At 39.4% G+C, this 14691-nt stretch overlaps 1 protein-coding gene across 1 annotated transcript; it reads right to left on the bottom strand.

The window, feature by feature from the left end:
- Positions 1-12791: 12791 nt before the first annotated feature.
- PGK2 (phosphoglycerate kinase 2) lies at positions 12792-14045 on the bottom strand. Its single transcript, XM_052649594.1, has one exon. It carries the CDS (start codon positions 14043-14045, stop codon positions 12792-12794), a length of 1254 nt encoding a protein of 417 aa, XP_052505554.1.
- Positions 14046-14691: the final 646 nt, after the last annotated feature.

Genomic DNA, 14691 nt, shown 5'->3' with positions numbered 1-14691 from the left:
GAACAGTCAGCGATTAAGTTCTTAGAGCCTTTGCCCTCAGAAACTTCTTTAGTCTGTGACCTCTCCAGAAATCTTTAATAAGATTGCAGAAATAAGAAGCAATGTCTCCCTGCAAGTATTTCAGCGATATTTATTTATTTAGTCTCATATAATCATTTTCAACCCTATCAAACATAAGGCTGCCTTTTTTTTTTTTTTTTTTTTTTGGTGCATTGCCAAATTCCCATGACTTCTTTATTTTATAACTGGAAGTTTATACCTTTTGTACTAATGTTTCCTTTTTATCACAAGTATTTTTAACACCTTTACTATCTTGAAAATAAATTCAGAGTATAATATATCTAGGGCTTCTCCTGGGGTAAAGCCCTTAGAAAATATATTTTGTAGGACTCTTTCCTATGTAAACCATTCACCTCAACTATAATCAGCATGCAAACACCATTCAGGTGACCCAATATCTTTTGTTCCTGTTTAAAAAAATGCCACACTGACCTGTGGGAGCGATCCATTTACCAGGCAGCCTATCTGGGACTAAATAAAGTCTTGCTATGGAGTCCAAGATAGCTTAAAGTTTCAATCATGATGCTTTAGGAGCATCTGGATCCCACTTATGGTTAGAGAGTTGGAGAGTAGCCCAAAGGGAAGTAACTGGGACTGGGACCCACACATTTAGGGTTAGGATACACTTTTGAGGGACTTTAGATATTTTTAAGAACCTTACTGCAAAACACAGGAGCCTCCTGAAACCTGGGTATGGGGCAAGGACCCTGTTTGCTCCTGTCAAAGAATAGTATGAATATAACATATCTACACATAATTTTATTTTAAAAAAATTGATATTAATAAAGCCCATGTATAATGTCATAGAGAGCTAAAATTGTATATATTTCAATACAGAAATTTTGGTGCACAATTGTCAGAAGACTTAGTGAAACTGTCAGATGATTGCAGCTTCTTTTAATGAATATATTTGTATTGAAAAGAATAAGAATGTCACAAACTATTCTGTACAAAAAGTACAGGAAGATGAAAAGGACAGAGATGTGGATGGACACCAGAAAAAATAAGATTAAGATAGTTCATTAAAGACCAGACATATTTAAATGTCATAAGAGAGAAGAGAATAACCTTAAGTGAATTTCGGATTAACTACATGGCAAGGCAAATCAGAGACTGACAAATTGAACAAATGAGAAGGTAAGAATTTCTTGTAAATGAGCTCAGCATTATTATACATCAATTGTTAAAATAATTCCTTGTGCTATGATATGGATCTCAGGGGGCCACTATGCTTTGCATGAAAATTTCTAAAGCCCCTTCCTGTGTCTGGGTAGATGACGGTCCACAGGGCCAACCAGGAAGGGTGCTCAAGCCAGCCCAGTACCTGAGTGGGCCCCAGTGCTCATTTCTTTTCTTTGTGTCACTCTCCAACCTGCTACATATGGAGGGATACAAACCAGCAATAGAGCAGAAAAAAGTAATTAAGACTATTTTGGTCTTAAGGGTATGGTTATCTTTATGACATTAATTATTCTACTGATTGGATAAGTATAATTGGTAGTTATTGAAAGTTCTGTAAAGAAATGAATGAAATAGGGTAGTTTGTAAACGTCACTTTAAAGAGTTGGTTTGAGCCTAATTCTTGTCTCACTTGTTGACGTTGCCCTTCAGCATAGAAGGCTTGTAATTCTTTGGACTACAATCATTAATTATTGACTGTGCATAAGAGTTTGTCATCTTTTTGCAAACAATACAATTTTGTAAGACCTTCTGACTTTTTCCATGTGTAAGTGAACCCAGAAGGATTTTATAGGTATTTAGGGACTATCCAAGTTTGACATGGCCTCTCAAAATAACTATTGGTGTGACTTTTTAAGACTATTTTGTTTCTTTGGGGTTAGAAATAAGGAGACTACAAGCACCTATAATTGTAAGTACCTTGCACTTCAAAATATGAAATGGATATTACACCATCTAGTCTTGGGTATGTAAAGTAAATCACACAAAAGAAGGAAAGGAGATATAAATGGCATTTCCTTGTTTAGCATAACTGTATCTTCAGATGTGGGTAATATTGTCGTTCTGCAAAATCATTGTGCAAGTACTTAGTGTGGTTGAATCAGGAAGGAAAATAGAGTTCTGTTTAGTTAATTCCACTTGAATTCTATAATACTAATGAAATGTAGATTATGTCCATACCTAAGAAATGGGATGAAATCATACCAACAATATTGACTTTACAAAGGAGGAAAGGGAAGAAAGAAGCATCTGAATGCAGAGTTCCAAAGAATAGCAAGGAGAGATAAGAAAGCCTTCCTCAGCGATCAATGAAAAGAAATAACAATAGAATGGGAAAGACGAGAGAGCTCTTCAAGAAAATTAGAGATACCAAGGGAACATTTCATGCAAAGATGGGCTCGATAAAGGACAGAAATGGTAGGGACCTAACAGAAGCAGAAGATATTAAGAAGAGGTGACAAGAATACACAGAAGAACTGTACAAAAAAGATCTTCACAACCCAGATAATCATGATGGTGTGATCACTCACCTAGAGCCAGACATCCTGGAATGTGAAGTCAAGTGGGCCTTAGAAAGCATCACTATGAACAAAGCTAGTGGAGGTGATGGAATTCCAGTTGAGCTATTTCCAGTCCTGAATGTAAAGCTGTGAAAGTGCTGCACTCAATCTGCCAGCAAATTTGGAAAACTCAGCAGTGCCCACAGGACTGGAAAAGGTCAGTGTTTATTCCAATCTCAAAGAAAGGCAATGCAAAAAAAATGCTCAAGCTACTACACAATTGCACTCATCTCACATGCTAGTAAAGTAATGCTCAAAATTCTCCAAGCCAGGCTTCAGCAATATGTGAACCATGAACTTCCATATGTTCAAACTGGTTTTACAAAAGGCAGAGGAACCAGAAATCAAATTGCCAACACCTGCTGGATCATGGAAAAAGCAACAGAGTTCCAGAAAAAGATCTATTTCTTCTTTATTGACTATGCCAAAGCCTATGACTGTGTGGATCACAATAAACTGTGGAAGATTCTTCAAGAGATGGGAATACCTCTTGAGAAACCTTTATGCAGGTCAGGAAGCAACAGTTAGAAGTAGACATGGAACAACAGACTGGTTCCAAATAGGAAAAGGAGTACGTCAAGGCTATATATTGTCACCCTGCTTATTTAACTTCTATGCAGAGTACATCATGAGAAATGCTGGGCTGGAAGAAGCACAAGCTGGAATCAAGATTGCCGGGAGAAATATCAATAACCTCAGATATGCAGATGACACCACCCTTATGGCAGAAAGCGAAGAGAAACTAAAAAGCCTCTTGATGAAAGTGAAAGAGGAGAGTGAAAAAGTTGGCTTAAAGCTCACCATTCAGAAAATGAAGATCATAGCATCTGGTCCCATCACTTCATGGCAAATAGTTGGGAAACAGTGGAAACAGTGACAGACTTTATTTTTTGGGGCTCCCAAATCACTGCAGATGGTGATTGCAGCCATGAAATCAAAGGACGCTTACTCCTTGGAAGGAAAGTTATGACCAACCTAGATAGCATATTCAAAAGCAGAGACATTACTTTGCCAACAAAGGACCATCTAGTCAAGGCTCTGGTTTTTCCTGTGGTCATGTATGGATGTGAGAGTTGGACTGTGAAGAAAGCTGAGCACCAAAGAATTGATGCGTTTGAACTGTGGTGTTGGAGAAGACTCTTGAGAGTTCCTTGGACTGCAAAGAGATCCAATCAGTCTATCCTAAAGGAATCCAGTCCTGGGTGTTCATTGGAAGGACTGATGCTGAAGCTGAAACCCCAATACTTTGGCCACCTCATGCAAAGAGTTGACTCTTTGGAAAAGACCCTGATGCTGGGATGGATTGGGAGCAGGAGGAGAAGGGGATGACAGAGGATGAGATGGCTGGATGGCATCACTGACTCGATGGACATGAATTTGGGTAAACTCCAGGAGTTGGTGATGGACAGGGAGGCCTGGCGTGCTGCTATTCAGGGTGTTGCAAAGAGTCGGACGGACTGAGAGATTGAACTGAACTGAACCGAGTACTGTCATTATAGTGTAAAAGATATGCATGTAAAAAGCGTTTGGAATTCAAATCAGGATGCAATTCCTTATATTATAAATTACAAAAGTAGGTTCCAAAACACCGTTGGGTGCCTCCAAGGAATTCCCAACTGAGAAACTGAAAGGTTAGGAGTAAATTCTCTGGCTTCAGTTTTAGGCATATCATCCAAGTTTGCCAGATATTTTTAGGTTATTTTCACTGACATCTTTGGTCTATCGGCAATATCCCAGTATGTCTAATGCAGTTTGATTCACTTTCTCAGTTTGACCATTCTGAGGAGGGTGAGTATGGATTTTTGTTTGGAATATCTTAAGCAAAACACAAATTCTATATCACACTGTATTCAAGCTATTTCTGTTTTGTTGGCAAGGTTTTCTGCCAAGTCTCACCTTCAGATTTGAAATTCTCAGTCCTCTTAAACCTTTAAACAAACTTGTGTTAGCACTAGTGGTCTTTCCAGCCCTGGAAACCTCAATCATAACATTTTCAGGACCACAGGAAAATATAATTGAGGGACTTCTTTTTTGCATTGGCCACTTTTACACTATTCAAAAGAATTTAAGTAGCAATAGTTTTGTCAGTTTTGGGGAAATAATTCTGATTTTTTAGGCCACCTTCACCTTTCCCTCTGAGAAGACATGCTTTTCCTCTAATTATCTTTTATAGGCCAGTTCTACTAAAAGTGCTTTCTCTAATTCTTTCCTTATTATAAGCATAATTTGAGAAAGGATCAAAATATTTTTATTAAGGCTTATATCTTTGTTAAATATATATTATTTCATGCAAATGTTTCATCTTTCCAAGGAAACTCTGATATTGTGAAAATATTTTTAATCCAAAGATGAACCATTCTTCTACTACTAATGATATAAGAAGCTTACATACTTAGAACTTTCTGCCAAACACTGTGATGAGTGCATTAGAAATACTGTGTCCTATCATCTTCACATAAACACACATAACTAACACCTTAATATCATTTCCACTTTGTAGACAAGAAATTAAGGATACATATATCTTTTCTCTGGTAAAATATGCAGGGTGTTTATTATAGATATCAAATTCTTGTGATTTTCAGTAATAAGTTTTCATTGGTGCTAAGTCGCTTCAGTCTTGTCTGATTCTGCGACCCCATGGACTGTAGGCTGCCAGCCTCCTGTCCATGGAATTTTCCAGGCAAGAATACTGGAGTGGGTTGCCATTTCCTTCTCCAAGTGCTCATCAGTTATATACAAGTTAAAAATCTTTGTTTTTCTCTAGTAATTGATTGTTCTGTATCCTAGCCAGCTTTCTTTCTTTCTGTAGCATACTAAGTAGAATATTCAGTTTCTTTTGAAAGTTAAAAAAACTTCCTGATCGTGAAAGTGAATTTCCTTTTATGCGGCACTGGAAACATTGTTACATTTCTGCTCTCATCGAGCAATTTGTGTTTTACCACTTGTCTTCAAATATCATGTGAGCTACACTTTCAGTTTATAAAATACAACATGATCAACAGAAACCTTCAATGTGCTAAATACCGTGCTAGGGTACTTTGGAGTAGATAGAGCCTTTGCATAAGATGTAAACTCTGACTGTCCAGAGCTGGGAGAGATGGGTATGTAAACAATAAAAGTCCCAATAATCTTGGCATGAAACAAGTGGTTTGCATAAAGAAACAGAAGTCCCAAGGGTTGATTTCTTCCTGTGGATGTGTGGATTGGGCAGTGGAAATTAAAGTAAGGCTTCTTTCAGTGGTAATATCTAGGCGTGTCCAGTTAAATCCATATTCTTCTCAGTTGTAGATGATTTTTCCTAGTTGAAAAAATGATGCATGCACCAATTTAAACTCTAGAAGAGAGCATTCCATGAACACCAACCCTCTTTCTGCTCTATATTTCTATCTTCACAAGCAACCAAATCAGAGCTTTAAACATCCACCAAAGCCACACAAGAAGAAAAAATAAAAGCAAATCCTAAAATGTACAAGTATCCAAGTATCCTCTGTGAATAATCAATTTTCTCCTACAGACATGAACTTTGGACTCATCTTCTCTTTATCTAAATGACTCTAATAAGGCAAAGAGCAATTCAGTATATTTCACTATATTTCATTCTATTTGTACTTCATTAAGCTCTCATTCATTATCTTTGAGAGCCAAATTTCTGATGTTTTTCCCCTTTTCGGTTTAGTGTCTATTAGCTCTTGGTCCTTTTCCCCTCTTTTTCAAGAGTCTTGTAGTTTCAAATATACCAAAAAGGAATTCAGAGCCATGTAATTTGGGAACTAGAAGGAACCTCAGATAACATACGAATAATATAACATTTTTTTCCAGATATGTGCACTCAGAAAAGTGAAATTATTTGCCTCGACTAACATGGAAATAGTGTGATGACCACTGGTTCCTGTTTCCCCTTTAAAGTGATCTTTATTCCATACCAGTGGTTCTCAGAATAGCTGAGATAGGAACACTAGGGAGCTTGTTAAAACACAGATTGCTGGATTCTACCCAAAGCTTGTGAGTCAGTAGGTCTTGTGGGTGGCCCAGTAGTCTGCATTTCTAGCAAGTTTCTGGGTGTTCTTGCTGCTAGCCTGGGAAGAACACATTTAGATCCTGTTCTACAGCTTGCATTTTGATTCCTTTAGTTTGTTTGGTCTAAGTATTCTCAATCACAAGCCTCTGAGAATTTGCTACTAGGTATTTCTCTCCGGGCAAGTCGAGGTTGCCTTATCCCTTTGGTAAGATATCATCTCTCTGCAGTACACTTAAAGGCTTTATTTGCTAATGGTTTATTTTAAGACCTGAAGTTTTTCTGAGCAATTACTTATTTATCTAATTTAAAGCCAGTTGCTGTATGCATGCTTCTTAAAATGCATTTATCATATCCCTTACTTCTACTACAGTGGTCAAAATTATTCTCTATCACTATGCATTCTTGATAATCCATCTCTAACTGGTCAACAACGCCTGCAGATTATTCTGTCACAGTTCTAATATCCGCCTGACCTCTTCCCACTGCTTCCGTATTCCCTTCCCTCCCTCCTTTAGTACCTGAGCTCAGGTGGCCTCGCATATAATAATTATAGCTTTTCTTTTCTCTTATTCCACACACATAAGCTTACAAAAGTCATGTTTCTTCTAAAGACATCATAGTGTCCAAAATAACTCTAAGGTTTCTTGAATATATAAGAAAATAAATATTAAATGCTTTAAGCAAATGTAACCACCTCAGTTAAAAACACATCTTTAAAAATATTTTAGGTCATTTTTGCTTTTCTGAATGCAATTTTTAATCAACCACTATTAAGAGCACATTTCACTTATGTCTATTGCTTTCTGTGAAAAGAACTGTGTATGTTTTCAGAGAAAAAAATAATATCTAAAATATCTATAGAATTTAACTAGAATTCTTGACAGAAATATTCTCAATGAACTTCTTGCTCTGCTCTTCTCTCGACAGACATGAGGATCCTCAGGGAAAATGAAGAATGTCTTGAGAAGAAAGAGTGTCCTGTCTTGGGAACACTGAAGGGCATCATGTTCTCTTTAATCTCTCTTTTCTTCCTTTTTTGGTAAAGGTAGCAAAGAACCGCTGGAACACATTTTAAAGCAAGAAAGGAGTCATTACAGAAGCTAACATTGATTTTGTGTGTGTGTTCATTTAAACATCCATCCATTCAGAGGCCATATTTGGGTAGAGATTAGTTTCCAGATGAGGTTTATTTTCAGATGATGAGAGGTTATATCTTCTGAAGCATTTTTATGAGCTTTAATTCTTTTTTTTTTAAAGTTTATTGGACTATAGTTGATTTACAATGTTGTGTTAGCTTCAGGATTTAGTCATACATTTACATATATTCAGGGCTTCCCGGGTAGCTCAGCTGGTAAAGAATCTGCCTGCAATGCAGGAGACCCCAGTTTAATTCCTGAATCGGGAAGATCCCCTGAAGAAGGGATAGGCTACCCACTCCAGTATTCTTGGGCTTCCTTGGTGGCTCAGACGGTAAATGTTTGATTCCTGAGTTGGGAAGATCCTCTGGTGGAGGGCATAGCAACCCACTCCAATATTCTTGCCTGGAGAATCCCCGTGGGCAAAGGAGCCTGGTGAGCTGCAATCTATGGGGTCATGAAGAATTTGACATGACTGAGTGACTAAGCACAGAACAGCACACATATTTATTACTTCTTTTGGGGGTTCTTTCCCCATATGGGTGATTATAGAATATTGAGCAGGGTTACTTGTGCTTTTGAGCTTTAATTCTTCAGACAGTCTTCAGGAGGGCTTCTGTATGGTTCCTGCTCCCAGAAATGGAGGCCAGGTGCAGCTGATGGCAGTGATGCTGCTAGCCTGCGTACTGGGATGAACTCAAGAAGTGTCTACTTACCCATAACCACCCTGGAATGTCACAAGAAGAAGAAAGAAATTTCCATGTTGACATTTTGACGTGGATAGTTCTTTGTTGTGAAGGTTGTCCTATGTCTTGTAGGATGTTTTGTAGCATCCTTAGCTGCAATTGCAAGATGCCTACAGCACCATCACCTCTCCTATTTGTGGCAAACAAAAATGTTTCCATTCTTTGCAAATGTGGGGAAAATTGTCCCCAGGTGAAAATCGCTCATTGTTAGACTGGCTAGTTTAGAAATTGCTGCCTGTACGAGGGACGATGCCTTAATATAACTCATGAATGAGAGCATTCATCTAGGGGTCAGGTAAAGGAAAGTGAGTAAAACGACATGGAGGGCTGGAAGGTGGTGACCATTTTTCTCCTGTGGCAGTTGGTAAAACCACTGCTCGTGGTATGGAGCAGACTGAACATGTTCTTACGAAGCCTAAAAGCGTAGGGAAAGGGTTTAGTAAGAAGCAGAATGTCCGCATGTTTTGGCTGTTACATGCAGTTTTAAGCAAACAATGAGCACAGTCAGGAAATATTGGACAATCTGCTTGGTGTCTGCAACCTAAATTGGCCAATAGACCAGGAAAGGTGAGGAAGGCCAAGAATATGAGAGCAGAGTTGAAAAAGCAAACTGTCTGAGTATCACAAATAGCAAGAGAAAGAATGTCACTCGTAATTTTTCTCAAAATCTCCCATGTGGACTTTTCAGATAAAAATATGGGAAGGTCACAGGCAAATACGTGATTATAGGTATTCCACCCCCCCACCCCATCACTACCTACATTTTTTAGGGGGCCACGAGTTAACTGCGCTTAAAATGAGGAAGAAGGAAATGGATCCAGCAAAGAAGCCAGTGAATTAAAAGCAGAAGTCAAAGGATTAAGAACTATAGCTAGAAGAGATTTTGGGGTGAGGTTCTTTTGACATGAGAGATAGATGGGCTTCTGGGCTGGACAGCTGGAGTTCATCAAATGGAATAAAACTGAAGCTTTGTTCTCACCCAGACACTCTGAGGACAAAGCTAGCGGCAGAAGCTGAGCTCTACTGCAATAAAGAGATAAGATGCCACACCTGGGGTTAAGGAAAACTTCCTTGTTTGCACAAACACAGGAAGGCTCACTAGGGGTCAAAAAGGGAAGGGGGTGCCATTCCATGATAAATATGGATATACAGCCATAGACCTCTGCAGTGAGATCTGTCTTAGCAAAAATTTCCTCATGCATTTTTGGGAGAGTCTTAGGACCAGTCAGCTGTGAAAAAAGAAACAATTGGTCAAAGGTAAACAAAAAAACAGAAGGACTGTCCTATGCAAGTGATTTAAATCTCCTTACTGCCCTCCTCATTCAGGATGCCCACATTCCTCTCCAGGTGTGTATTTCTACCCTGCTTCTGACTTCAACTGTTACTCTGTGTGCTCTCCCAGTCCTGCTGTGTTTCCATTAATAAACTTTGTATCTGTTTTGCAGTTTTTGCCTCCTTGAAACATTTTTGCTTTCAAAGAGGGGTAAGAATCAGGGAATTTTGCTTCTAGCCTCTAGGCTGGTGGTCTACCTGGTGGACTGGAGGCCAGGTTCAGTTCCTGGCAAGTGAAATAAGATCCTGCTTCAAGACTATTCGTCCTTCCGAGAACACTTTCACAGGGAATTAAATAGATCAGAAACCTTGATTCTTGAGAAAGTTGAAAAATCACTTCGGTCTGGTCTTCAAAAGCTTTTAATTGTGTGATTATATAAAGAATTTCTTGGTTTCTTAAACTTCACCAGCAAGGATGATACTAGGAAAGCTGTATAGTGGCCTAAAGTGGCCCAGTTTCCAATATCTGTTTCAAAAGATGTCATGGAAGATTAGGAAACAAAAGAGAGTTTCCAGGAAAATGAAACCTGGGGCCAAAAATAGATAATGAAGTAACTTCCTTCCAAAGAAGAAAATCAGAGTGTGATCAAGGAAATTCTCCTACTGTCAGGCCAAGGAGTTCTTGAAATTTCTATCCAGCAAGGTTTATTTCATAAATGTAATAAACCAATGAATTTTTTAAATGAAGATTTTTATTGCACTTATTCCATTTCTTTTCCACTTTTGAATTATCAGGTGGGTATGTATGGAAAGGGGCTTTGGACGGGTAAGAAAAAGAAATGACTATACTTTTTTAACTCACCAGACTATTGGACTTCCCAATGGATCACATAGAAAAGGTTGTGTATCACCGAGGGATACCCAGTTTTGAGTGGAATGCAGTAACTGAATAAGACACTTGATTGTGCTTCTTGAAGAAGATATGTTTTCTACACGTAGGAAGGGGGATACATGGATACTCATACGTAGATACTTGGGTGGCCAGAGTACCAGTTCATCAGAAACCATTACTTTTACCCCAGTATTTATTCCTATCCCTACTTCCTTTTACTAACAGAATCTACTTCCTTTCAGTAACAGATTTTTAGTAGAATATGTAAGAAACGCCACGGGAAGAAAGAGCCACCCCTATGGACCGTTGATCAGGGCCTTTTATTGGGCGGTCGCTCTCGGGCAGAACTCCCGGGGGCGGGTGAGCAAGGAAGCGAAGGGGGTCTGCGAAGCAAAGGGAGTCTGCAAGGTATGAGGGGTGGGGAAGGGTTTTATAGCCCGGGCCAGGCTCCCATATAAGGAAGAAAACGCGGGCTCAGCGGTGATTGGTGTCCAAGGGCTCTGTGTCGGCTCCTGATTGGACGGCTTGGTTGTCGGCCCGCCTCCAGGGCTTGTCTGCGGCTCTCTGCTGGGACATGTCCCGACATGCCCGGGCATGCCCAGGCATGTCTCAACACGCCCGACCTTGCCCTGACCTTTCAGAATACAAGTTGCTCGACTGGAGAAAATACATTCTCAAGTTTCCCTTGCAGAAAAGGACTTATCACACAACTAACAGCCAAGAGAATAAGTGAAAAAAAATATCTTGCAAGTTTTTGGTGTTTAAAAGAAATACACTGTCTTGTACTAACTTTCCCTTTGGGCTGCCTATCAGGTAATAAAACTCAGACGGACACTTTAGGCAAGTGGAACTCCCTTATTCGGAGGAGCAAGTTTTTTCACAAGATGACCTCATGAAGAAGAGAGCACCTATTTAACCCAGACTTCTATGCAAGAGAATAACATGCTATAATCTTGCTTCAAATACTGCAATGGTCAGTTTCTTCTATACGTGAGTCTATATCTTAACTCCTTCATATTCCCTAGAGGTAGCATGGCACTGTTAATATTATCCTTAGAAATAAGGTAAAATTTCAGGTATATTAAGATTTAACTTTGAACTTAATTATTCAGAAAGTTGAATATATAGAATTGATCAGAGGCTATGGGACAAAGGCCATGACAGCTGGGATAAATTACTGTTCATTTTCACTCTTAATTTGTTAGCAGCATTGCCCTGGACTAGCTCTTGGTTCACAGAATTAAGCAAAATATTTTCCAATAAGTATTTTCATTTCTTGTACATTTCTTAGTATTTTATTATTCTATTTTCTAATATGGAAGTGCTTTCACATCTCTACATTTCCCCATAACTAAACTATACATGTGCACTACTTTTCCCCATAACTAAACTATATAGATGCACATATTTTTATTTATCTCAAAAACCCAATTTTAAGATTTAACAGTTATCTATTTATTAAATAATACCCACTTTAAAAATAAAGCAATTACTTCTTTATTTGAAATTGGATTTAATTTTTAGCTCCCATGTATGTGCACTCTTGTATATCTGCACACACAGCTATATTTCCTTCCTTGGGTTTAATTTTTTCCCTTTTAATTTCTCAGGCTTAATATGTATCTTTTATTTCTCTTTCTTATTTAGTAAAAAATTTCCCCTTAGCAGAGCTTTAATGGTACCCACAAATTCTTAAATATAATTACTTTTCTCAGTTTATTTGGGCTCTTTCATTGTTTAATATGTTTAATAATTTGTCAGCTTCTATTCCACCCTTCCTCAGCAACCATTTTTGTCTTGTTTCCATGGGTCAAGTAGTGAAACAATAATAAAGTTGGTCAAAAATTAAGAGAGAGAGCTTCAGCTTATTCAACTCATTTTAATAAGTAACTCACTTTGTATGAATCACAACGGTAAAGTCCAAATGAGAACCTGAAGAGAGTAAGCAAGTGCATGGGATAACTAAAATGAGTGCATTGCTGCGCTGATGTTAAGAGTTTCTGATGGTCGGTCCATACTTTGGTCATATTGCCTGAGTTTTTATTTAAAGGTTCATTTTAACAAAAGTCGAGTTGAGATGTGAAAGTACTAAGTTGACTTAAAGGCTGTGGACAGAAAAGAGTAAGTAGGAAGGGACACTGTCAACTACAGGTTGCTGAGGGCATTCACTCCAGGAAGGACTTTACCTTCCAGAAGCTCTAGACTGGCACCTCCTCCAGTGCTCACGTGACTGACTTTATCTTCAGTGTTCCATTTGGCACAGCAAGTAGCAGTGTCTCCACCTCCTATAATGGTGATACAGCCCTTGGAAGTGGCTTTCACAACTTCATCCATGAGGGCTTTTGTTCCTTTAGCAAAAGCATCCCATTCAAATACCCCTACAGGTCCATTCCACACAATTAACTTGGCTCGCCCCACCACAGCTGCGTACTTCTTAATGGTCTCAGGACCACAGTCCAAACCCATCCAGCCGGCAGGTATCCCTGATGCTACAGTGGCTTGGCCAACCTTAGCATTCTCCTCAAACTTGTCAGCAGTGACAAAGTCAACAGGAAAGGTAATGTTCACACCATTCTTTCCAGCTTTGGTCATAATTTCTTTGACAATCTTGGCTCCCTCTTCATCGAACAAGGAAGCACCAATCTCCATGTTGTTCAATACCTTAAGGAAGGTGTAAGCCATTCCCCCACCAATAATCATCTCATTGACTTTGTCCAGCATGTTTTTGATGAGTTGGATCTTGTCTGCCACTTTGGCTCCACCAAGTATAGCCAAAAATGGTCTCTCTGGGTTTTCCAAGGCTTTGGTGAAGTAATCTAGCTCCTTCTTCATCAGGAATCCAGATGCCTTCTGGGGAAGATTCACTCCCACCATGGAACTGTGGGCCCGGTGAGCTGTCCCAAAAGCATCATTGACATACACATCCCCTAGCTTGGAGAGGGATGCTCGGAAGGCTTCTATTTTATCTGGCTCAGCTTTAAGCTTATTTCCAGAAGGATCTTGGCCCTTCCCTTCTTCTTCCACATGAAAGCGCAGGTTCTCCAGCAAGATGACTGTACCGGTGGCTGGGTTGGCACACGCCTTCTCCACTTCCGGACCCACACAGTCCTTTAGGAACAGAACGTCCTTGCCCAACAAGGATTTGAGTTCAGCAGCAACAAGCTCTAAGGAGTATTTATCAGGCATTGGAACACCATCAGGTCTACCTAAATGACTCATAAGAACTACTGACTTGGCTCCATTGTCCAGACAGTACCTGATGCTTGGGAGAGAGGCCTTGATTCTTTGGTTGTTTGTAATCTGGTTCTTCTTCATGGGGACATTGAAGTCAACTCTCATGACGACTCGCTTCCCTTTCACATCCACTTTGTCCAAAGTTAACTTCTTAGAAAGAGACATCTTGACGATACAAAGACAGGTTAATACATAGATTCCGGTGTTGAAGAGAACCACTTTACTGCTGGTGAGATGTTGGGTGGGTGGTGTTTTCTAACGCCTTTCCCCTTGCCCTGCCCCTTTCTTCCCAGAACTAGCTCTCCCACGAGGGCAGCCATGATTGGACCAGGGAAAGGAAACCGGCTTCGCGATTTGTCAATGGTCCTGTCAGTCTGAATTCAGAGTGTGCTGCGTCGTGCAGATTCTAACTGCCAACGCTGAAGGTGAACCCGGAACTGGCGGCTTGGGGGTGACTGTTGAAGAGGTGAAGAAATTGGAATTAGAACGGTTCTGAGGTATACGCCTCCTGCTGGTTCTTTCCCACATCCCTTTTAACAATTTTTAAAATTCTTTTAAAAGAAAAAAACAAGCCCTCATTCGGTCAAATCCTGATAATATTGAGGGTAAAAACTTGTGCAGCACCCCATTAAAGGATTTGAAATAATGGGTCTCTGACACCTTGTTTATTCATGGCAATATAATATGCTTCTGTTTTATTCCTTATCTTGACAAATAACTCTGTTAAGAGCATGGTTTTGTGTTAGACTTTGGCTTTAGATATATTCTCGGGTGTGGGGTGGGAATAGCATGTTCTTCCAGTCTCAGACTA

Source organism: Budorcas taxicolor, chromosome 11, assembly GCF_023091745.1.
Source record: "Budorcas taxicolor isolate Tak-1 chromosome 11, Takin1.1, whole genome shotgun sequence".
Lineage (NCBI taxonomy): Eukaryota > Metazoa > Chordata > Mammalia > Artiodactyla > Bovidae > Budorcas > Budorcas taxicolor.
Note: the sequence above shows the minus strand (reverse complement) of the source record. Positions and strands in the feature narration are given on the sequence as shown.

Coding starts and splice junctions, on each gene's coding strand:
- PGK2 (XM_052649594.1), bottom strand. CDS start 14,045: ATGTCTCTTTCTAAGAAGTTAACTTTGGACAAAGTGGATGTGAAAGGG.